General features: G+C 44.6%; 1 protein-coding gene and 1 non-coding gene across 4 annotated transcripts in view; both read right to left on the bottom strand.

Moving 5' to 3' along the window:
- LOC130037908 (testis-expressed protein 264) overlaps positions 1–25,682 on the bottom strand; it is a 139,405-nt gene that overhangs the window by 30,840 nt on the left and 82,883 nt on the right. For 2 of the 3 annotated variants that reach the window (XM_056129954.1, XM_056129955.1), the window contains exons 15-22: positions 25,229–25,328; positions 23,952–24,157; positions 23,354–23,526; positions 22,507–22,703; positions 16,938–17,137; positions 14,082–14,171; positions 12,348–12,440; positions 9,256–9,706 (exon numbers count right to left, since the gene is read on the bottom strand). In XM_056129954.1, the coding sequence (XP_055985929.1) occupies positions 9,256–9,706; positions 12,348–12,440; positions 14,082–14,171; positions 16,938–17,137; positions 22,507–22,703; positions 23,354–23,526; positions 23,952–24,157; positions 25,229–25,328 (1,510 nt within the window). Of the gene's footprint in view, positions 1–229; positions 346–9,255; positions 9,707–12,347; positions 12,441–14,081; positions 14,172–16,937; positions 17,138–22,506; positions 22,704–23,353; positions 23,527–23,951; positions 24,158–25,228; positions 25,329–25,682 lie in introns of those variants that run through there. The other variant, XM_056129956.1, reaches the window with a different exon arrangement.
- LOC130037946 (U6 spliceosomal RNA) lies at positions 15,967–16,070 on the bottom strand. The gene has a single exon (XR_008794529.1). It is a non-coding gene; the product is annotated as a U6 spliceosomal RNA (small nuclear RNA).

Raw genomic sequence — 25,682 nt, 5'->3', positions numbered from 1 at the left:
GCCCCGGGTGGGAGGGCCGCTCCAAGGTCGCCTTCGCGGGCGCGAAGCCAGGCCGTGGCCAGTGGTGGGCAAGACGAGACGCCAAGAGCGGCCCAGACCGGGGGCAGGGCTGGTCACGAAGGGGACGCGGGGGTCCCTGAGGTTGCGCCCGGGAGGACCGAAGTCCTGGGCCAACGGAGCGCGCGGGGCCGCCCGGCGGGGACCGCCTCTCCTCCAGCCGGGCGCTCACCTCAGCGGCCGCCCGCCGCGGACGCCGATCCGCGCAGGCGGCTCCCGGGTCGGTCGCGGAGCCTGCGCGCGCCCGCTGCGCACGCTCGCTCCGCCCCCTCTCGCGGGGGGACGTGGCCGTGGTCGTGGGCGCGTGCGCGCGGGACCCAGAGGGCGGAGGCCAGCCCCGCCCGGTCTCCATGGCCACGAGTGCGCGTCGGTGCTGCGCCCAGCCACCCATCACCGCCACCGCCACGGGAGCGAGCTGTCAAGGGCGGAGCCCTCTTGCCGCTTTCCGGCCTCCCACAAACTACGAGGCTGCAGGGGGTAACTTGGCAACCTCTTGGCATCAGGGTTGGGGAAGAGCACAACTGCCTGCCCGGGAGTGGGGGCGTGAGGGTGGGGAATGTCAGGTGGTCCACAGGTGAGAGCAAGGCTGGGGCAGGCCCAGGAAGCCAGAACCAAAGAGGACCGTTGGAAGAGTGTTGTTGGGAGTGTTGTTGCCAACAGTAAGCCTCTGGCATTTTTTCCAACCTTGGTCCAGCTACTTCCTACGGGGACTTCTCAAAAGGCTTGGAAAGAGAGCAAAGCAGAGCCACTTGCTCCCGGCAGTCTAGGCTTATGATTTGAACTTTGGATAGTACAATAAAGGCTTCCTTGCCTCCAATGCTCCATCCTGCTACCTGCCCCATCAATCAGTATAGGGGTGATTATTAATTCTCCTAACATTATTGAGTACTACTTGCAGTCAAGTCAGATGTAGGATCTGGGAAATCTGAGTGAACAAAGCCAGGGCCCCACCCTCCTGGAGCTCATTAGGGCTACATCCTCTTCCCAGGGTCCAAGATCAGAAGTCTTGTATGTGGCTGGGAACCGTTGGCTTGTCTGCACCTACAACTTAAGAGTGTAGGTAACTGCAGGTCAAATAAAAAAAAAATCTTCAAGGCAAATTCAATCATTAGCTTTTCCTTTACCCTTTGGTAGTGCTGGGCATTGAGTCCAGGGCTTCACAGATGCAGGACAAGTGCTACACTGCTGACCTACATGCCCAGTTTCAATCATCAGCTTTTATCCTGACAACCTTCAAACTAGAAAGAACCCCTTTAGGTCTCCAAAGATAAAGTCTACTTTCCAGACATTCTCTGTCTTGCAGTGGAGGACCTGGAGGAACAACTATGTGCACAAGTGGGGCTATAAGACAGGTGTACAAAGAGCTTTCAGGGAGAAATGGAAATCATCTTATGGATTCCACTTCTGTACTAACCAAGAGCAGGCTGGAGAGAGAGGCATTCAAAATCTTGGCATCCCTTCCCTGTTTCATATTGTTCCTTCTACAGAAGATTCAACCTCTTCTAGAGTTAAGGGTATGCTTCCCCTCTGAAGACTGGCAGGATGGGCAGCTGACCATGCACAGGCACTAAGGACTGGGCTGGCAGGGTTGTAGCAGTCCTGTTTTGCTTATGAACGCCAGACACATCAGCACTCTTCAGGTCCCCCAGCAAGTGGACTATACACTTGCAACATGTCTTTCCTATGACGCACGGAAAGGCCAGTACACTGGTTTAGAGACAGCCTCCGCCTGTAAGGTGTTTATGGTACAATTCTGCATCTTAAAGTTGATGGAGCTTCTTACAGGAAAAATTATCTGTAGTTGTCCTTTGTTCATCTTGTCCTCTTTGGTCACTTCCTTTAGCTTGGATGGAAAACTCCAGAGCTCCACATCAGAGTCCAGGGTGTACAAGAGCTTTAGCATCTGACTTGGAAGTCTGCCAGCATAATGGGACAGAGAGATGGCATAGAGAGTAACACATGCATGTAACTGATCTCAATTTAATGCTGGGCCCCCAACCAACATCCCCATCAAAAAATTAAGTTAGCCTGTGCTGGAGCTGCAGGTCATCAGTCTGACAGTATTTGCATTTTTTTGTATTTTTTGTGTCACACCTGGAGATGCACAGGGGTTACTCCTGGCTTTGAACTCAGGAATTACTCGAGACCATATGGGATGCTGGAAATTGAACCTGGGTCGGCCACATGCAAGGCATATGCCCTACCCGCTGTACTATTGCTCCAGCCCCAGTATTTGCCTTTAATCTCAGAGAGTAACCTCCACCATGGAAGGTTTATTTTGGGGGGGGGGGGATGAGGGGTAGCATAAAAGGGGGTACAATTGGCTGAGCTCAGTGATTACTCCTGGTGGGGCTTGGGGGATTGTATGTGGTGCCAGGTATAGAACCCAGATCAGTCACGTGTAAGGCAAATCTTAACCAACGTATTGGCCCTCTGGCCCCCACCTTGGAAAACTTCTCTCTACCAAGAGGGAACAGAAAAAGGCACTTTATTTCCCTTGTAGCATGTCTGAGTTTACCTGATCACCTAGCCATCTTCCCATTCATGCTCCATGCCTACTTTTCTATTCCAAAGACATATATATTCTCTTCCACAGCACCCAGACTTTATCTCTGGGGGATTAAATGCAGGATCTGAAACACGCCAGGCAAGTGCTTTTGGACTTCCAAGGTTCAATGGATCCCCACAGCATCCCTTCATATCCCCTAAGTAAACACTGTCAAAAACACTGTCCTCCCGTTGTTCATCGATTTGCTCGTGCGGGCCCAGTAACGTCTTCATTATGAGACTTCTTGTTACTGTGTTTGGCATATTGACTACTCTCTCGATAGCTTACCAGGCTCTCTGACAGGGGTGGAGGAATCGAACCCGGCTCAGCCGGGCTGGCTGCACGCAAGACAAATTCCCTACAGATCCCCTAAGTAAATTTCTGGACATTTCCCCAGTAATCTTCCCCGTTCATTTCCGGTTTCTGGGCGACACCCGGCAGTGCTCAGGGGCTACTCCTGGCGGTGCACAGATAATCATCTGGCACTGGGGACCAAGCAAGCCCAGGTCTCTTACATACAAAGGATGTACTCCCAACACAACAAATTCTCTCTCTACTTCATGTCCCTCTTTTAAGGGACTAAACTTGAGAAGCCAAAGAGTGATTTGTCCCTATCTCCCTCCACACTTCAAGTGTGAAAGCCCTTGTTAGTTTTCTGTGAGAACTCTAACTCAGATTATCAGAATGTACATGTAGAGTGAGATGCTCTACAAACAGAAGGGGCCAGATCTCACACCTCCTGAGAGCAATGATAGGGCACTCCTTCCCAGGTCACTCATTGCTAGTTAGGGATGTCCTTGTAGGGCCTGCCATGATTGAGAACCAGCCTCAGTCCTCTTGTGTCAACTTCACTGTTTTCTCTAGAGCAAAGGTAATTGACAAATCCTTTTTCAGAAAAAAATTACTCAGTGTTCCCCTGGAAATGTACCTTAAGTGAACAAATAGAAAGCATCTCCCAAGTTGCACCCAAGGCTATTACCACTCCCTAGATCATTCCAATAGCCCCAGAGAGCAGTATTGGCCACTCGGGGAAACAAAGTGGAAACAAAGTTCTAGAGCCTGGAATTGAGTCTCCCTAGATAAGTCAAGGCAGGAAAAGCCTAGTGAACCCTATCATAACCCTATTCTAAAAAGACTGCGAATAGTCAGCAGAAAGCTCTTTTCCAGGCTCCTTTCTCCTAATCCTCTTCATAACATCCCAGTGTCAACATGGTAAATTATGTTATATTCTTTTCACCAACGCCCAGCCAAATAGTTGTTCAGACAATTCCTTGATCAAACAACACTGCCTCCTTGAGTTTAAATTTTATTTTACAAAAAGAAATAAAGAAAACTGATAGGCAGTTATACTGACTTACAATTGTTCTGTTTGCTTTTTTTTAAAAAAGTGACATGAAACACAAGTAAAAATAAATACGTCATAGAAACAGCCAGTTGCCCAGCCTCTGGGGCAGGAGCACCTGCCCTGCTGAGAGAGGGAAGCCCATAATCACACCAGCAGCTGGAGCACCAGCCACAGATGCTCCTCAAAAGTCAGGTGCAGGTCCCAGGCCTCAGGGGGCGTCCTGAGGAAAGAAGACAGAAAACCAAAGCCAGGTGCCAGGTCCCTGGGGTCACCCCATCTTCCCCCACTACTCCTGGCAGCAGTGCGGCCTTAGTGGTTATCCATTGCGACCCCCTCAACTCACCTGGACCCCCTTCCCCTGAGCCCTCTGGAGAGGGTACAGGAAAAAAAACCAGTCTTGGGCAGGTTGAGGGGATTCTTCTGGTGAGTCCCCAGCCCACCCTGAGTAACACAACCAGATAACAGTTTACACACGTGTGCTCACACTTTCACATACACACACACACACACATACACACATATGGGCTGAGCTCTCTTCTAAGGGAGGATATTGGGTCAGGTCACAGTATGAGGTCCCCTCTCTTTTAAGTATCCCAGTGGTGGTAACACAGTACCCAAGTCTTCCCCAACCCACTGCACCACCTCTGTATCCTGCCTACCTACCTAGTCAAATGCACTGGATTACTATATCAAATATACCTATGAGAGAGGAAAAGGATAGACTCAGGTCCCTGAAAAGCAGAGAAGTTGTACACTGCCTACTCAGGAAGTTCATTGTAAGACTCATGTATTCATAAAAGGCCTAGGCCAACCTAGTAGCACAAAACAGACAGGGGTTCCAGCAGAATACACAGAAGAGTCAGTAGGATGGCATGAAATCTGAAGTTAAGAGATGGAGATGGCAGCTTTCTCAGATAGGTCCCTGGGGGTGCGAGATGCAGATGTGGTGGGGATAGTGGAGTAATATAAAATATCCCAGAGGTCACTTGTGGGGAAGGAACTCTGAAGAATTTTGGTGAGGGATTTAGCTGGGTGTACAGAAAGTCAAGGCTCAGAAAGAAGACCTACCTTCTGAGGAATTACAGGGAACTGAGAAGCAGGAGGGGAAAGACATGACTTAAGAGCCTCCACATCTCCTAGGTATGGTATGAGGCTCAGTTCTAGAACTATTCATTCCATGCTTGAAGAAACTGAGGCAGAGACTTGTTCTGTAGTGACAGCCTAACCCACATTGCTAAAGCTTGACTATACCTCAAATTGTCAATAAAAATTTATCCCAGCTATTTGCTTCATGTACCAAAATGAGAAATTTCATGTTTCACTGTGAATCACTAGTATTCACACACTAATTCCTACAGAAGAGAATTCCAACAACCAACAAAGTTATCCTAAATTAGGAGAGGCGAAGAATGATGTTTCAGTCTACCTCAAGGCTGGGGAGATAATTCAAAAGACTGGAGTATGTGTATGCAGGAGGCCTAGGTTTGATCCTTGGCACTGCATAGTTCCCCAAGCAGAGCCATGAGTGACTTCTGAGCAACTTGCTGGCAGTAGCCCTGCTCTCCACTGCACTCCCTCACCCCCTTAAAAAAAGCACAACTCAAAGGGAAAGTAGTGGTAAAGACTCCAGATAATCTGAAGGAAGGAATAGAACTGATACAGGCTGGTTCATTTACTTTCTTAAATGGTTAGTCTGTTTAATTTTTATTCACAAAGACAGTAAGAAAGTCAAGAGTCACTACAAATAGTAATCCTAAATTAATAAGTAGTAGTATACTCCCTAGACTGAGAATTTAGACAAAACCAGATGAATAGGGCTCTAGAGTCCTTGAGAATGTTCTGTGGAAGACAAGAGTGAGAGAAATGCTTAGGCCTAGTTTTCTGTTCTCTGTTATATCACCATCCTTTCCTCATTCAGGCCTTGATGACAGGTGAAGTCACCACCACGAGCTTTTGATCAAAGAAGATGTAAGACTCTGAGACATTTCCTGATTCCCTTGTACACTGCTCATGTATACTTGCCTACCAGCACATAAAAAGAGACAGAAGAAAAGTGTTTTCAGATACATTAAAAGCAAAAATAAAAACCATGGTAGCATTCTACAATTTCCCATGAGCCTATCCCCACCACCTGAACAATATAAACTGCACATATCAAAGAAAGTCTTCTTAGATGGGACAGCCTCTCCAACCAAGGCCTTTCCCTAGCTAAAGCAAGACATAGTCTCAGGAACCATAGATAGAGAGCAGGGATGTGCTGCCTTTCAGTCACTATTCCTTGTTGGGACAGTTTCTGGATAATCACAGCCCATTGCTGTGACTTCCTAGACGTGAACACAGAAACACCCCCTTCCCCCGACAAAAGATATGTACACGTATGGGCACGCATGTGCGCACACACACTCACACTCACTGCTTTGGGATCCCAATATTCAGGCCTCTAATTGTGAGCTGGATCTACAAATCAGAGATCCAGGCTAGCTCACTCCTACAATCCTCAACCTAAGAACCCACTCCAACTAAGTCCCTTCACCATTCATCCTTGGGATGCATCTGAAAGAGAAAGCACTGGCTGGAATTGCTAGTTTTAAATTATTAAAAATAATTTGCATAGCTAACTTGTAGGTCTAAGGCTTCTATGAGTAGGAGAATTGGGTGTCTGATAGGGTGCTTATGGAAAAAGTGAAAGCTCAAGTTCCAGTTTTGGAGTAACTGCAACACATAAACACACATGCATACATACCCATTAGTCATATCTCCTTCTCTCTTCTCTGGGGACAAAACCCCAGAGTGTGCTAAGGCCCTACAACAATGAAAAGGGGGTGGTCAGAAGAGTTGTAGAAGCAGCTAGTAATAATGGTGATCTGGCTAGGCTGCCTCCAAGGCTGGGGACACGGGTGCAGCAGATGCCCAGTGAGAAACCCTTGGTAAGTGACAAAGCTCAAAAGTCAGAAAGTTTATTACCATAAACCACCATTTAGCAAAATCCTATCAGGGAATGAAAAGACGAAGACAACTAAAAATCATGCTTGCTTAAAGACCAGATGCCTCCGTCCTCTCCTGGCACTGAAACTAGCTGGAATGGAGAGATCCAGAATGACTGTGGTGTTCTTTTTAGACAACAGACAAAAGCCAGGCTTAAGGCTCTCCCGGAGGAAGGGCTTTTCCATATTCCTTCAAAAAGGATAGAAAGAGTGGACACCTGGTGCAGACTGATCAGTTGATAGGCTGTGGAAGGCATTTCCCAACAGGAAATGTGGGCCTAAGTCAATAGTCTGTTCCCTCAACCCAGCAGTCACCAATTCACAACTTCACTATTCAGCAGAGAAGAGTCTGCTTCTAAGGTCATCCCAGGAGGACCCAGCTCCAAATTCTGGGTCACTTCCTTCCTAACAGCAAACTCCAGGATTCCAAGTTTTAATCTTTGTAGAATGAGTTTCTCACTCACCGACTTTTCAGTCACTGGATTCCCTTACCTTCCTGAGAGGACATCTCCTTAAAACAGCGATCTAGTGAAAAGCCTGGTCAAGCCTCTTTCTTGGTCAATTCACTATCTATCCAGGGTTATTTTCACCAGCAGCGAGGGAGTCAGACATTTTAAAATTTCCTTTCCTATCTCCTACTCTCCTTACCCCTAACTTCCCCTCCCACCCCTGCCCCACCCCCACCAAATAAGACACATGTAAAGTCCAAATAATAAATAATTGTCCACAAGAAATAAATTAACATGGAGCTCTCTAGTAGGAAGGAAAGACCACCAGGACAGGCAGCTGGGGACTCAGTTCTGTCCTTGTGAAGAATGTCTTTTCTGGCCACAATTCCATGACCTCTCACACATCTCACTGCTTCTCCCTACCACACTTCTCTAGGCAACCTCACACCCTGGACTGAGAATGAGAAATCTGCCCAGAGACAGTTACTTGGGGAAGAGGCAGAGATGGGTATAGCCCATTTTCTCTCATAATTTCTCTCCAAACCTAAAACAAACAAGGTTCTAAAAACCTGGGACTATAGTTAGCTGGGTATTCTCTTCACCCAACTAGAAGGAAACTTGTGATTTCCATGGCTCTTCTCCTGGGCTCAACCTGATGTTCATATTAATAGTTGCCATGAACCACCACACTCTGATTTCCATTTTTAAAAACATAAATTCATTTTCAGTTTCCCCCTTAGTCCCTCCCTCCCCCCTTCCCTCCCACCTTCACCCTAGCTCTGTCACATACATGTATGTACATAAACACACACACACGCACACATGCACACACATACCTGGTCTGCTTTTTTTCACCCCTTAAAAGATTCCACTCCACGTGGAGTCTTAATCTGTTTTTCCTGCCCACCATCTTTCACCCTCCCTCCCCACCCTCCCCTCCAGGTCAAGCTAAGTCACCCAGTAAGGCAGCTCTTGGGAGAGAAATATTCCCAATGACAGAAGTGGGATGTGAGCTTCTACACTCCGATGGGCAAGCAAGCAAGCAGACAGCATAAGCAAGGCAGGCAGGAAGAGAGGTAGGCTGCCCTGTCCCTCCATTCCTGTTTTGGGTCCCTGATATTTCACTATTGCTGCTCTGTTGGATATTTTTGCCTCTCTTGTTAAACAGCAAGCAACAGAGCCTTGCCACTATGGTCAACCATCTTTCTTTGTCCTCTTCCTTTCCCTCCTGCCAAGTGTCCTTTTCTCAGAAAGCCCAGAACACTGCCTTCCAGCTTAATAGGCAACCTGCTGGGAGCCCCAGAGTGAGGCAGAGAGGGGTTCCCCAGCTACTTCCCAGTGACCTCGATAACATCATCGTCCTTATCCTCATCATCATTGGAGCTGAACCCCACCTCAGCAACCTCTTGAGAGTCAAATGGAGGCACCTGGGACCGAAGAAGGCCGCCAGCTGGGTAGCCTGCATGTGGGGACATGTAGCCTGGGTAGACAGACATGCCCCGTGAAAGGTTGCTGGGTAAAACAGGGGAAGGAAAAGGCGCAAACATCCTCGGCTCGGACAGGAGTGGCTGTGAGAATGGGAGTGAGTAGCTGGGTAGTATCCCTGGTACAGAAGGGTTGAGCATGAAGGAAGGGTTGCTGGCAGTGACTGAGGTAGCCGTGGAAGAGGAACTGACGGGGCCTGCTGGCACCAGAGGGTCAGTAGTCACTGGAAACACCAGGCGGGCATCTGCCAGCAAATTGGACAGCTGGTAGTAGGAGGGGGTACTGCCCATAAATAGGGAGTTCTCCCCAGCCTGGGAGGTAAAGGGAGGGGTGAGGTTATGGTTTAAGGAGACGGGTGGCATGGCAAACCCGCCAGAAACTGGATACCCGTGTTCATACGGCTGCACGGGGGCTGGCAGATGGCCTTTCCTAGACCGCCGGCGGACTGACTCCTGGGCAACAGGTGGTGTGGCCAATTTTCGCTTGTGGCCCTTTAAGTCCATCAATGGTTGTCTGTCACCACAGGGCTGGCCAGTCACCAAGAGGGAGCTATTGAGGCAATGACCCCCATGTCGAGATTCAGTCCCAAGAGTTGTCCCAGGAACAGCACTGCTGTCCGTAAGTTGGGCCGTGGGACCAGGCAGGGTAGCATTAGAGCTTGGGGAACTCTGATGGGATTCCCGGGCAGCAGCCACGTCTGCATACTGCTGGAGCTCACTGATGATTTCTGGGCTGTCTGGAGAGACGGGTCTGGCCAGCCCCTCAGCGTCGGGGGCTTTAGGTGATGAGGCACTGTGTCTGCCATTGCTTGTAGACTCGAGAGAAGGCCCCTGCGAACCTGCAGGCAAAATTATGTATATCAGAACCAGAATAGCTAGACAGAGAAGAGTCCAAGAGAAAATTCCATGAAAAAAAAAATCCTGTCCTGCAGTTCCCAAATTCTAATAGTTTGATGTACCAAAAATTAATACCCAATTTTTTCCACTGTCCATTGTCCTCCCGTTGTTCATCGATTTGCTCGAGCGGGCCCAGTAACATCTCCATTGTGAGACTTGCTGTTACTGTGTTTGGCATATCGAATATGTCACAGCGAGCTTGCCAGGCTTTGCCGTGCGGGCGAGATACTCTCAGTAGCTTGCCGGGCTCTCCGAGAGGGGCGGAGAAATCGAACCTGGGTTGGCCGGGTCAGCCGCGTGCAAGGCAAATGCCCTACCGCTGTGCTATGGTTCCAACCTAGTACCCCAAAAAAGCACTTGGTCTAGGAAATAGATCTATCCATGACAAGACACAGAACTTCATTATCCCATCCCTGATTTCCCAATCTATAAAACTTCACTGAGGTGACTCTTCAAAAGTAATGGAGAGGAAACACTAAAAGATCACTAATGAAAATCTTTCTCTGAGGGGCCAGAGTGACAGTACAGCGGGAAGGGCGTTTGCCTTGCATGCGGCCGACATGGGTTCAATCCCCAGCATCCCATAAGGCCCTCCAAGCAGTGCCAGGAGTAATATCTGAGTGCAGTCAGGAGTAACCCCTGAGCATCACTGGGTGTGACCCCCAAAACAAAAACAAACAAACAAAAAACCAACTTTCTCTGTACAAAAAAAAAAATTTGTTGGCAGGTGGGAGAAAAGAGAAAATGAAATTTAAAAAGCAGTCCATGGGGCTGGGTTGTAGAACAGAGGATAAGGTGCTAGCTGACCTAGAATCAATCCGCAGCATCTCGAAAGGTCCCCCAAGCACAACCAGAAGTGATCCGAGTGCAGAGCCAGAAGTAAGATCTGAGCACCACTGAGTGCCCCAAATGTCCTCCCCAACCCCCTCCTCCACAAGCAGTCCATGCTCACTTAAAAACAAGACCCATAACCATAAAAAAAATATTGAGAAAATAAAGAAATCTGAATATGACCTAGATCCAGAAAATATTATGAAATTATTAACTTTTTTTAAGTATAATAATGGTGTTGAAAGAGAAGAGCATCTCCTTTGCTTTTTCTTTTTTCCTTTGTGGGTCACATCTGGTGATGCTCAGGGGTCACTCCAGTCTCTGCACTTAGGAATTACTCTTAGCAGTGCTCAGATCGAATCGGGTTTGGAAACATGCAAGGCAAATGCCCTACCCACTGTACTATCGTTCCAGCCAGAAGAGAATATCATTAAAGTTAGAATAGGCAAGCTGAAGTATTGAAGGTTTGTAATATGATGTCTTCAACTTAAAGTTAGTTCAAATAGATGACAAATTTATGAGAATAAGAACAGTCATTGGATGTACGTGCATAGTTCATGAATGCTCATAATGCTATCTATGTGTATGAACATGTCCATAATAAAACCTGGGAACAAGAGCAGTCTGGCTCACATACCTTGGTGGTGGGAAGATAAATGAGAAGAACTATTATCAGAGAATGGAACTTGGCAAGAGGTCTTCACAACATTAATGTGCCACTCATACACTCCTTGGCCTGACAAATCTACCTCTAGGATTTATCCTATAGATACAGCAACATGACTATGAACCAGTACTGTAGCAGTGAATTAAAAATCTAAACATTCAAGGGCAGAGAACCTGATTATGTGTTACATTATCTAATGGTATCCCACGCAAACCTTAAATTAGGCACATCTACAAAAAATGGTAAGAATAAAAACACTAAGATACTACTAGTGTGTTTTTAAGACAGTAAATTGGGCCAGGTTGGGGGGGAAAAGGGGGTGGGGGGAAATGGTTATATTGTTAGGATTTGTTATATGAAGAAAAATTACATATGTATTGCTTGTTTTGGGACCACACTGACAGTACTCAAGACTTACTCCTACAGACCACACACCCAAAAGGAGAGAGAGAACACAAGGGATTGCCCTGCCACAGAGGCAGGATGGGATGGGGGGGATGGGGGTGGGAGGGATATTATCCATGGTGGTGGAAAATGGGCACTGGTGGAGGGATGGGTATTTGATCATTGTATAATCGAAACCCAAGCACAAAAAATTGTAAATCTACAACTGTACCTCATGGTGTTTCACTGAAAAAATAAATAAATAAATAAATAAAATTTAAAAAAATTAAAAAAAAAAAAGACTTACTCCTGACTCAGCTCAGGGTTCACTCCTGGAGGGGCTCAATGGACCATATATGGTGCCAAGTATTGAACCAGTGTCAGGCACGTGCAAGGCAAGATATACTGCTCTACTATCACTTCAGTTCTTATAGATATATTTTTTAATACACTTAGACACACATACATGTTCTTGCATACTAGACTATATCAAGAAATATAAACAAAAAAAAAAGAGAAAAAAGAAAATAAATATAAATGAATACAGAAACTCCAGGAAGAAACAATGATGACAGGTTATGGGGGGAATACATGTTTATTTTTTACTTTATTCCTTTCTTATATCTTTTGAGCTGTGAGCCATGTACACATTAGCAAATCAAAACACTGTGTAAATCAACAGACAGTGGAAGCCACTGTACCTGAGGCAGCCATACGACCATCTTCAGGAGCCTTTGGTTTGCCAGTTGCCCTAACAGCAAAGATCCTCCCATCACTGGTACGAATATATGTCCCTAAGAAGAAACATAAGGAAGAATGTTAGGAACGTTAGAACATGCAACAAATACAGCCACCCTAGAGAACTCTAGGCATAGGGATCATGGGTTGGGAAATAGTTATACATCCTTTCTCAGGACCTCTGAAATGAGAAACACAGCAAGTGGGCTGTGGAGTTATTATTATTCATCTATTACACAAATTCGTAATCACATAACCCATGTAAGCAGTTCTAGACACTGATGTTCACAAGTGAGAAAACGGTCAACCTCATAGTCATAGAGCTTGACACGGTACTGTTATTCAGGAAATATTGTAAGAAAAGGTTACAAGCAATGGAGTTAAAACATGTAGATGAAACTACACAATATACACAAGATAGTACAGTGGTTAAGGCACATAGCTTGTGTGGCACAGAGCCCTGCTTGGTCACTGGCATCACATGACCCCCCTAAGCATTGCCAGATATAGCCTCCATGATTCCTGAGCACTGCTAGGGAGGCAAGAGAGCAAGCAAGTGACAGACAGAGAGTGATTATACAGTAACACACATTGTTACTGTATACATTATATATATCATGCAATAACCCATTCCATAGCTTTCCCCTCTACTGTCAGGTCTCCCTGTATGTAGTGTAATGCTTGATAAGTTTCTGACTGCCAAGACATTTATTTAAAAATTATAAAATACCAGGGCAAAGGTGATAGTTCAAAGAGCTGGAATGCATGCTTTGTACACAGAAATCCTGGATTTGATCTTGGTACCACAGTCCTCCAAGCACTGTTGGGAGTACCTCGAGTGACACGCTGGGCATAAGTCCCAGTACCACTTGATATGGATATGAAATAAATAAGACAGAGTTACTAGATAAATGACTAGATAAGGAACTAGGCCACCCACCCTTTCAGAAAGCTCTACATGACCTAGAAACTGACCACTTGGGTGACTCTGCCTTCTTTTTCCACATCTGAATTCCTGTTACTTTATTTTTTGAATGTAATTTGCAGTGTGAGGGACTGAATCCAGGTCTTATGCATCTTGCATGCAAGGCATACACTTTAGCACTGAACCATATCCCTAGTGAAGTTTGAACTTCAATAAAGAATGAACTCTTTTGTTGATGTTTGTTTGGTTTGTGGGGGCCATACCCATCAGTGCTCCTATGGTTCCGCAAGCCTGCCAGAACTGATCCTTCAGTGAAAAACTCTTGAGCCCTACCCAACTGACCTTTAGTCCTAATAAAGGCAGTGACCTGTTGCACTTTCTCTTGCTCTTTTTCTCCCTATCACCCAGTGTCACCTTCTTGCATGTTTTGTACACCCCAAGATCCCTTAAGTATTAAACTTTCTTTTTTAAGGTTTTCTGAGGGCTGTTGGTGAGGGGTACCTTGTAATCATGAGAATTAGGGTCCATAATAACGTCCAGTTCAGCCAGAATGTGGCGTGTGGCTTCTGGCTCTGGTATATGAGAAAGTCATCAAACAGGGACAGGAGAATGCCTCAAGCACTCCTTCCTAGCTGACGACATCCCATCAACAGACTAGACAAATACTATGTCTACTCATTCTCCATAAAAAAACCGAGATGCTGTTGGATTAACAAAATGTAAAAATAAAAATAAATAAATCAGTGCCATCCAAAAAAAATGAGATGCTTACCTTTTGTCCCACGAATGATGTGAATGCTCTCACCGGCGTTAATTCTTGCCTGTACATCTGTGGAGCTGTTAAGTCCAGGAATAACTATATCTAGTAAAGACAGACCTCAAATTTAGATTTCATGGGGACTGACTTATGGAAGAAAAGAAAATGCAGTTGATAACCCTGGTTTCCTTACTATTTTCCCTAAGAGCCTCTCAGGAGAACAGGGATCAGAATCAATGAAGGTGAAGCAAGTGTGACCTCTCTCCTAAGTCTAAATGAAGAATGCTGTAAAAATAAGAAACTTTAATTTTGTTCTGTGGCCACACCTGGCAGTACTCAGAGGCTACAGGGTCAACTACATGTAAGGCAAGCACCTTAATCTCTTACTATCTCTCTACCCTGTCCCCAAAGAAACTTATAAGAAACAGGGAACCTTCCTGATCCATTTCCTGTGATTTAAGTAAAATTTCATAATTTTTAATATGGAAAAATTTTAGTTCAATAGTATTCTTCTATGGCTTTTCTTTTCTCTCATGTTACTTGCATGTTCTATATAACTTTAGGCACCAAAAGTAGCATCATCCTGGACATTATGCCACAGCTAACTAAAGTGTATTCAAGAATTAGTAAAGAAAAATTATTATAAGAGGATCTCTCTCTCAGCATTCCTTTTTTTTGGGGGGGGGGGTCACACCTGGCGATGCTCAGAGGTTACTCCTGGCTCCACACTCAGGAATTACTGCTGGCGGTACTTGAGGGACCATATGGAATGCCGAGAATTGAACCCAGGTCAGCCCCATGCAAGGCAAATGGTCTACCCACTATATATAGTTCCAGCCCCTCACTCAATTCTTTTTATGTGGGGACATTAATCCACTTAAGAAACAAAAATCACTCGCAGAATATGAACCTTACCGACATACTGCTAAAAATATGGGTATGTGAGTTTTGTGACAGAAATCTCCAGGTTTTCTTCAGGTCGGGATGAACTGACTATCTCTCCCAACCTCCCTGTACTTACAGAAGCCCCACAGTCACGTCCACACCCCAAAGCTGCCAACCAGTGAAAAAAATTTACTTCAGTTGTACCTTACTGACAAAAATAATGAATGCCCTGAACAAACACAATGACTTTATTTTTTTTTGGCTTTTTGGGTCACACCCAGCAATGCACAGGGGTCACTCCTGGCTCTGCGCTCAGGAATTACCCCTGGCGGTGCTCAAGGAACCATATGGGATGCTAGGAATCGAACCCGGGTTGGCCGCATACAAGGCAAATGCCCTACCCGCTCTGCTATCGCTCCAGCCCCACAAACACAATGACTTCTTAGTACCTGTATTGCAAATCATAATGCACAAAAGAAGAGGGAGAGGAGAAATATGATGGCGATGGTGGTGGTGGTGGGGAGGGTATAAGAGGCTGGTGGGAGGGAAACTGGGGACACCGGTGGTGGAACATTGTATGACTAAAACTCAATCATGAATAGCTTCGTGATGGTTTATCTCACTGTGATTCAATTTAAAAAAGGAAAGAAAAATCAGGGCTGGAGCAATGTAGGGTGCTTGCCTTGCACACAGCCAACCTGGGTGCAATCCCCAACATACCATATGATCCCCTGAGCCTCTCTAGGAGTAAGATGTGACCACCTCAGAGTGTGGCCCAAAAGCAAAAAAGCAAAAAAAAAAAATCAGGGATCAGGAGATAGTACATTGGGTAGGTTTTTTGCCTTGCATAAGCCCCATCTGGGTTCAATCCCCAGCACCCCATATGGTCTCCAGAGCTCCGCTAAGCATAATTCCTGAGCACTGAGCAGAGTAAGTCCTGAGCAGTGCCAGGTGTGGCCTAAAAACAAAAACAATAAAGAAAAAACAATAAAGAAACAAATATTACATACCAGATTTATCTCTGAAACATTTCACAAATTTGCATGTCATTTGTTCAAAAGGGCCATGCTAATTTCCTCTGTCTCATTTTAATTTTAGGATATGGGTGCCAAAGCAAGCATAGGAGGCTCTCTTTCTATTGGAAAGGTTTCTTTACTCATTTCAAATTTTATAAAAAGGGCATTAATCCCAAAATGAAAAAAAAATCAGTTATTTTCATGACAACTTATATATTGCAACTATTTCTAGACAACAAATTAAAAAAGCATAATCAAACACTTTCCTTCCCTGAGCCATAAGAACCAACGGTGAGGACAGTAGGCTGCTTACCTCCTTCTACTGCCCACAGGTCCACCATGCTCAATCCACACTCACAAAGAAAGAAACAAGTGCTATTCAAGTCTATTTATGTAGAGAGAATGACAGCTGTTCTTTACGAGCAGCTGTCCTATAGACTAACCCTAAGTGTCAGTGACACTTCTAACAATCTATAGAGTGCCCATTCTACTCCACCCACCACAGTTAAGAAAACTGTTTCCGTGCTATTCTTCTTTTCAAATCTAGGGGCCACGATTAGCATGCTGCAGTAGGGGTCGGGGCTTGAGTGCTCCTCAGGGTGGTTGTAGTATGTGTGTGTGTGGGGGGGGGGGGGGGAGAATGATTAGGTCTGGCATTGTGTGGGGTCCACCAGGGCTATACACCACAGTACTTGGGGGAAGGGGGATCATTAATGCCAGAAATGGAACCCTGTTTCTCAAGCATGCAGACCATGTGCCCTACCACTTGAGCCACATGCCCAGCCCCAATTCTTAAGATATTTCATTCCAATGTAAATCCCTCAATCAGCAACTGCTATTTTCTCTATTTACTACAGTGCCAATGTATTAAGAACCCAGAACTCAAAAGGTATTAATAACTACTTCCTGAACAAATAAAGTAATTTTGAAAGGGAGAGCATTCCTAGAATGAAACCCAGAAGTTTCTAACCTGTTGTGGTGACCACCTTCTGCACAAGGACTCCTGCACGCTGCAGGTAGTTGATCGGGAAGTTCATTGCTGGATTTGTGCCAGAGGCAGAGCTTACACTGCCTCCCAATGGGACATGTCGTGGCATCATGGGAATGGGAGTGGATTGTACAGGACGAACACTGGCCACAGGCTTCTCATCACTCTTCAGTGTTGGTTGCCTGAGAAAAAAACAAATGCATTAAGGGAGTTTGGTAAAATAGCCCTTACTTAGCTTTCTGCAAATGCTGTAGTCTCTCCAATTTCCCCATTATGCACCCTTATTGATAAGTAAGTGATGAGAAGAAACTGCAGGAGACTAGAGGCAGGACTGAGACAGAGTGGCAGACAGAGAGGTAGTGAAAAATAAAGCCTCTCAAGAGTACAAATTCAGATGTCAGCAGATTAGCACCTTTCAAAAGATTGAGACTACATCTGCTCCTTCAGAATCTGAACTGTCTGTCTACATTTGGAATTAGTCCTTGCCGGATAGTTAGAAAAACACAAAAATGTAACAAGGGAGGAAAAGTTCTTCAGAACTCAGTGTATACTAAGTTGAAGAAAAGTGGGTGGAATTTTCCCACATGCCCAAGGAGAAAAGGTATATTTGCCAAAGGGCCGCGGCGCTCTATCTCCCTCGCCACCCGTGTTCAGTGGTCTCTGCTTCCCCCACCCCAGGGAGGCCGATGGCGATGGGTAAGCGAAGGAAGGAATGAGGGCCAGGCTGGTCGGTATCAACTGCAGTTTATTAATCTCCTCTGATTCCCCTTCTGTTTCTCTCTCTCTAGATCCCCCATCATTCTCCTTCCAGCTTCCCCAGCCCACTCTTACAGCCTGGTTTATATAGAAATCATGTAGGGTAGGAATACAAAGCTGGGGTTGAACATTAACAAATCAACAAAGAGATGTAAGACCACTCCTCCAGGAGATTAACTCAAGGACAAAATCTCATCTAAGGAGACTACTCCAGATTACTAGATCTGCTCAAGGGAGGGATTCCATTAAGGGTGTGTTGCTTTCTGCTTTCCCCAACTAGTAATCCATTTAAATAGTTATAGCAAATTCACTTCTAATATTTCTAGCAATGTCATTTTGTATGAGCACAGTAAAAGATATATTAAGCTTAAATTTTGGTTCTTCCTGAGAACATCTCACTAGATATTCCAAACCACAGCCCTCAGGCCAGCTTAGTCTTCCTAAGCCCAGAAAGGTCCTTATTCAGTTACCTCTTTTGGGTCATGATAGGGTTTGTCCATGAACGTGCTCTTAACTTATAGTTAAGTATTATGGCACTTGGCCTGGCCCATTTTGATGCCAGAGTAGCTCACAGCTTGCCATGGGTCCATTCAGCCCCTCGCCAGGACCCTGCTTTTGGGGTGCTAGGAACTAAGGGCAACTGAGGCTTAAGTCTACAAAGCAGATATCCGGGAGTGAATATCAATCAGAGTCATTTGACTCCCAAGTTACAAAAGCATAATATTAACTGTTTTGCTGTGTCCATATAAAAGGGACATTGCTTTAAAGTAAACTATGCAAAAGACGGAGAAAAGCAATATTTAACTTACAAGTTCAGTGTTCTTAGAAGGATCTGATCTTACAAGTAAACAGAATCTGATTAGGGAAAAAGGTGATTGGGTTGGGGAGTAGAGCACAGAGAAGAGTTTACAGATAAACATAGAGGAATGGGAGTGACTGGGGGGAGAGGGAGCACTGTGATGGGTGTAACCCGATAAACCTAAGCTCCCTGTGGCAAGGGAGAAAGGACAAACCAATGTTATCCTGCAGGGTTATATAATGCCAAGATCATGAGAGATTGACCACTGTAATTTAACCAGCATCTTTACTCTGTGAGACCACAAGTCTCAATAAGTTATGCAGATGTCTCTCCTCTGCTTTTCACTGGGCCCTTCCTGGGGTCAATTTTCAAAGAACCCTTCCAGTCATAATCACCTTACAAGTAGGAATAGTTAAAATGCTGGGCACAAAAGTCAAGTTTCTAAATGGAACACGGCCCTGACTAGCCTGAGCACCAGCTGTGTACTGTTATTACCAACATGTGAAAATGTTATCTGATGACCAAGAATGCATTCATTCCTTACTCTTCACCTTCCTTTAAACTGGATGTTGGTGACGCTCACCATAACCATGCTGCCGGAGCTAGCGCTAGGCTCTTTTACTCAGGGCGTCTCGGAGAGGGGCAGGTAAGACCCCTCTCCGCTCCAAGGGATCTAACCCTGGCAGCCAAAAACATTCAGAACCCAGCTGCCGCCATGCCTCTCTCCACACGCTTGGGCTGAGCATCACCCACAAGTGAATCTATTCCTAGACCACGCATCTGCATTCGCTACCACGGGATACTTCAAACCACACATCCTACCCATACTACAACATTACCGCACCACATCTGATAGGGCTCAAAGTAGGAAGCAACCAATCTTAGAGGGAAATATACAATTTTTCTTTCTTTTTTTTTTAAGATACATACTTAAAAAGCACACAAGGCTCAACCTTTAACAACCTTTAAGTCAGCTCTTATAAAAAGGCTAATGGCCTCTGGGTGAAATACAACAATCTTCATACTCTCTCCTCTAAAGATACTTTTTTGGTAGCATTTTCAGAGGTTTTTCATAACAAACAATACAAAATATATTATTTTGGTTCTGCTTTGGGGCAGGGATTGGGGTTCAGGATGGAAACACCCGAAATATGGTGGTGGGAAGGTGTAATGGTAGTGGGATTGGTATTTGAATATTAAATGCAATTAAATATTGTGAACTACTTTATAAAATAAAAAAAATTAAAAAAAGAGAAAATGACAACACACAAAAATAAAATGACTGAAAAAAATTAAAAATAACTAGATGTTGACACCTAGAGAAAGTTAATCCTGATTTAAGATTTTTTTAAAATTAAGACTCTGTTTCTAAGCTTTGTAACATCTATATCTTTAGTGTTTAAACCTTTGAATGAGACCTATTTTTCCTATCATACTAAAGAATAGTACATGGAAGAATACTTTCCCACCACTCTGCTCTTGGAGTTGGTCTTCAAGACTGCTCATTCACATTTCTCTCAGGTCATTGCAGGCCCCTTTGACAACTCAGGGCCCTGTAGACTTTCACGTTCCCAGACAGAACAGATCTAAGGGATGTTTCCTCAATGTGTTCCCATGTTATCTTCGTTAGAGTTAGAGGTCCTAGTCAGATGCCAATGACACCTGTCCCCAGATCAAAGTCAAAAAGTATAATAATAACTGAAGTCAACATCCTTACTCTGGAGGAGCTAGAAATTTTGATGGGAAGGCCTCCTTACATATACTTAGACAGACCAGTGATCAGCAGGCTTATGATATCATTCATCAAATGCTGTGAGAGGTCGGTGCCAGAATGGGTTAGAAAAGGGGCTGACATCCCACAGATTTGCCATCTCCCATCCACACAGCTTTCCTCCTACTAAGATCAGGCTTAATCAATTCCTACTGTTACAGAAAAAAGCCCAGAAGAAAGATAAAATATGGGTGGAGGATAAGAAATGAGAATCACCCATCTAGCAGTATCTTACAAAATGATAATGGAAAGCTGAAAAACTTGAGAGAATTATTTTCAACTTGAATGCATCTTGTATACAAAAAGTAGAAATTCACTCACCAAAAAGGTGAATCTTTTATTTGTTTTGGGGCCATACCAGCAATACTCAGAGGTTACTCCTGGCTCTCACTCACAAATTACTTCTGGTGGTGCTTTGGGCACCAAATGGGATGCAGAGAATCGAACCCAGAATGACAGTGTGCAAGGCAAATGCCCTATCCACTGTACTATCTCTCCACCCATGCACCCACCCCTCCCCCAAACCCCCCCAAAAAAGGTCTTTTTCTTTCTCTTAAGGTGCTAGGAATCAAACCCAGAATCTTACATATGCAAGACATATGCTCTACCACTAGCCACATTCCTAGCCCCAAATTAAACTGTCACTGTCCTCCCGTTGTGAGCAGGCCCAGTAACATCTCCACTGTGACACTTTTTACTATGTTTGGCATATCACGGGTAACTTGCCAGGCTTTGCCTTGCGGGTGAGATACTCTCAGCAGCTTGCCGAGCTCTCCGAGAGGGGCAGAAGAATTGAACCTGCGCCAACCTGTTGGCTCATGCAAGCTCCAAATTAAACATCTTACATAAAATGTTAAATGGTTTCAGTTCCTCAGAATCTCATTTGGTACTTTTTATTTTATGTTTCTGGGCCATATTCAGCTGTGATCAGGGCTTACTCCTGGCTCTGCATTTAGGGATTACTCCTTGGCAGTGCTCAGGAGACAGTGTGTTGTGCCAGGAATCAAACTCAGGTCAGCCACCTGCAAGGCAGGCTCCAGCCCCTCATTTGGCACTTTTTACTGTTTCATAGCACATATCGCAGAATTCAGGAGAACATGGTTGCGTGGCTCAAGTTGTTCCTTTTTAAAAACATTGAATCTAACCATAATGCCCAAAAGTAGAGAGAGAGTACAGGGGAAATTGTCCGCCATAGAGGCAGGGGAGGGTCAGAAAGGGGGGGCGTGGTATATTGGGGTGGTGGAGAATATGCACTGGTGGAAGGATGGGTGTTCGATCATTGTATGACTGAAACTCAAACATGAAAGCTTTGTAAGTGTATCTCATGGTGATTCAATAAAAAAATAATAATTGTATCTTCTTAAATTTTAACTATTCATTTTAAATATAACAATTATACTGATTTGAAGAAAAGCAATTTAGAAATGCAAACAGGGTTGGAAGAAAATACAGCAGTTCAATCCCAAGCTCAAGGCCTACTCCCAGAGAATGGCTAGGTGCAGTTTTGGAGAGCCCCAGGGTAGTCCAAATAATCCTTGGCAATACAGGATTTGTGCAGCACTGCAATCTGGGTTTTGCAGTGAACCACCAGCCCAGCTAGCCAAGAGCAGCCAGCAGGGAGTCCCCTATTCAAAAGCAAATAAATCAGTCTTGATAGCGGAACTGGTAGAAATTGTGGGGCACTTAGTTTTGAAATTTAATAAAAATTTAACTTAAAAATTAAACATAGATAACTGTGATTTCTTACAAAGAGCCTCTCTTTTATCTTGATATTTGGTTTCCATCCTATTTGTGCTCTGAACAGTTCTAAAGGATATATACTACAAAGAATAAAAATAATTTTTTCGCTCAGGCTCATGGCATCGTCATAGAATAAAATTTCAAAAGGAACAGCAGAATTTCCTTGAATACAATCCAAGACTCAAAAATCTGTCTTACACCTTTATACTTGACAGCAAAGCTAGTCCGAGGACCAAAGTTTTATAGGTATGGCGCAGCTGTCTGGGAAGGCTGGGCCTGTGTTTGGGAACCTATCCAAAAGAAATGAAGCACGAAACCAGCAATTCATTTTTCCAGCCAGGACTACTTAAAATACCAGAATTGCTGAACCACTTTGGCACCTTATCAAAAAGCAAAACCTGCCAGTTTAAAGTGGCCAAAAGACTCCAGTCAAAAAGTATGGTTCTGGCCTAGAAGCACACCTTCTTCCTCTTTCAGGGACTTACCAGTTTCTCTGACTGAAGGCAGGGATGCTGGTCAGGCTCTGGTCACTGGCAGGATAATACTGGGCATATGATGGGCGGGTGTAGGGAACTGATGTACGTTTGTCTTCTTCATAGCTTTTCTTTGCTGCCTTTTTCTCAGCCTTGGTCAGCTTGTGATCCTTTCGGTTAAGGAGCAATGACTCATGCTCAAAAGGCTCCTGGGGACACACAGGAGGATACTGATTTAATTACCACCAATCTTTGTGCCAACATGACAGATAATACAATGAGCCTCACTTTGAAACCAAAAAAGGGCTGGGCACCTCTAGCAGTAGCAAAGACCCTGCTCACAGACAAACAGGAAGGTTCACTATTTTTCTGTTAAAAATATTATCCACCATTGTAACCTAGGATCAGTGCCTGACAATCTTATGCTTTCCATATTAAAATAAAAAGTTCAGAGAATGAACAAACTATATTTAAAAATTTCCTCCCTCTTTGCTCAGAAAACTGACACTGACCAAATTAGCCCATATGGCTAAACCCAGCACTCAGAAGGACCAGGTTAGAGGTGGGCTTAGGTGGCTAGAGGTGGTTAAAGAGCCTGCGTTGGGGCAAGGAAAAGAACCCGCTGAGAGAGCGGGCATGTGACTCAAGTGTCTTGCAGTTACAGTGCCTTTCAGTTCAATTCCCAGCATCATATGCCCCTAATAAGTCCTAGGTGTGAGTTCCACACCAACATCACCATAAAGAATCAGCTAAGGTCAAGTTGCTCACATGAAACAAAACTTTAAATTAAGGACACAAATCTGCCAAACAAACCTCAAAAGAGACAGTATTAGTGAACGTACGCATGCCACTTTCTTACCTTGGTGATGAGGTGAGGGTACTTCAGACAGGCAAGTTGTAAAACTGGCTCCTTGATTCCCTTTATGTTCAAGGATGCTTGGGGAGCGGGCTCCTTCTCAACAAAATGCAGTAGGTTCTCCACCTCCTTCCGAGTAAAGTTCAGCATTGGATTGAGGTCATCTACTACCCTATCTAGAAGGGGGAAGACATGCGAAAAGTCAATATATGGAAAAGAAAACAAAAACAAAAACAACACTAAAAAAAAAATGTTGGCAGAGAGAAGGAAGGGTGCAAGGGGAGTAACCATCACTAATATCTAAATCACCTCAAGTCATTCCATATTTGAAAGTTAAAGAGGAAGGAGTAAAAGAGAATACCATTAAGAAAAACCTGCACAACTATCATGGCTCTTATCATTAAACCTACATTTAACAAGTTGAGGTCACTCTCCTCTTGAGCAATTCTTTTAGTCACAATGAGATGGGAGGAACTGTTAGCTTTCTAACACTGTAGGCGTAATGTATTTCATATTCAGTCCCTCCCTCTGACCCTTAATATTATCAGGTGCTGGCCTATACATATTATGGTGTCTCTCCTGAGCCTGCAAGATAGCCCACCTGACATGCCCTGCTTGGAAATCTGACGATCATAGATCTTCTTTTCCAGGGTGAAATCAGCCACCAGGCGATAGATGTGACAGGGTTTTTTCTGGCCATAACGGTATACACGACATACTGCCTGGGCATCATGGCAAGGGTTCCAGGAAGCATCAAACACCACTACTCGGTTGGCACCAATCAGATTCACACCTAAGCATCCAGCCCTATAAAATATAAGCCAACAATCAAAGAGCCTTAAAGTCTTAAAGATGGTTTTCAAATTGATTTTACCAAACTCTTCCATCCTGTGACTCCTAGTGTAATCTCACCCTCTTGTTAAATACTTCATACTCAAGGGTTCTGCTGTTCTCCTAATAAAGAATATGTTCTATAAGCACTGGATGCTTAAGAACTCTTGATGATGAGTAAGTCCTCCCACATCCTGCCTCAGAGTGAAGGTCCTTGGTGAAGGGAAACATCTGTACACAGCTGTTTCTGGTGTTTTTATTTTAACAACTGAGGAAAATAACCGATTCATGCCCTATCAAGAACACTCTAATGATAAAAGGCAATACAACTTTCAAATTGCGTGGTACAAGACAAACAATGCCACAAGTCCTTCTCACTTTCCCTGACATGACACTTTCAATGTTTTTCTCCTAGTTTTTATCTGCTCGGGTTTTACTCTTCAGTGTTCAGGTTTTACTCTTGGCTCCACACTCAAGGATCACTCCTAGCACAATCAGGGGATCCTCTATGGTGCTGGGGTTGAAAGCAGATCAACTGCATGCCAGGCAAGCACTAATTCATTACACTATCTCTCCGGTCCCAGTGCTTTCTACTTTGCTGGGAGGTGGAGAGAAACTGGGGGGAGCCACACCTAGCGATGCTCAGGGGTTACTCCTGGCTCCACACTCAGGAATTCTTAGTGGTGCTCAGATGACCATATGGGACATTGGGGATCAAATCTGGGTCAGCCATGTGCAAGGCAAGCACTCTGCTGTATTATTGCTCTAGCTCCAATTTCTATTTTTCAAAGCACTTTCACATTCACCATTACTCTAAGCCTCAGAACATTACTGAGAGAAAAAATTAGTAATGGTTATTGTCACTAAAATTCTCAAAGACCCTATCATAATTGCTTTTCTAATAGAACTCCTTTTGGGAATTCTTCTCTGACCTCAAAAAACCAAGTCAATCCTGAGAAAATCTCTTCTGATAGAAATTGGATTAGCCTTTGGGGTATCTGCTCAAGTGGCCAATTGCTCTAACCTCTCCTGTTAGGATCTACTCACCTCGTGGAGAGAAGGAACAACCAGGTAGTGAGGTTGCTGGGATCATTGAACTGATTAATGAGCCGCTCCCTCTCAAAGGCAGGGGTGCTTCCATCCAGCCCTAAGAAAGAAGAAAACCAAAATGGCATTATCACTCGTGTGCGTGTGGGGGGGGGGGGGGGAAGGGTGTGTATGTATGTGCTGATGGGGAGGGATACACAGTTGTGTAATGGGGTTATTCGTGACTTGTGCTCAACAGAGACCTGGCAGTGTGTGCAGAATCTAGGCAGTGCCAGGGATCAAACCAGGGTCAGCTCCATGTAAGGCAATGTATTACCTCCTATACCATTTTTGGTCCCTGGGAAAATGTGTTTTAAAAACAAAACAAACAAACAAACAACAATAAAATTACTGTGTACAGATTGTGTAAGTGAAAACTAGGCATCTACAATTTAAAAATTCCCTGGGTGATTCT

Source organism: Sorex fumeus, unplaced genomic scaffold (assembly GCF_029834395.1).
Source record: "Sorex fumeus unplaced genomic scaffold, SorFum_2.1 ptg000072l, whole genome shotgun sequence".
Lineage (NCBI taxonomy): Eukaryota > Metazoa > Chordata > Mammalia > Eulipotyphla > Soricidae > Sorex > Sorex fumeus.
The sequence above is the reverse complement of the archived record's forward strand: the minus strand, read 5'-3'. Positions and strand labels throughout refer to the sequence as shown.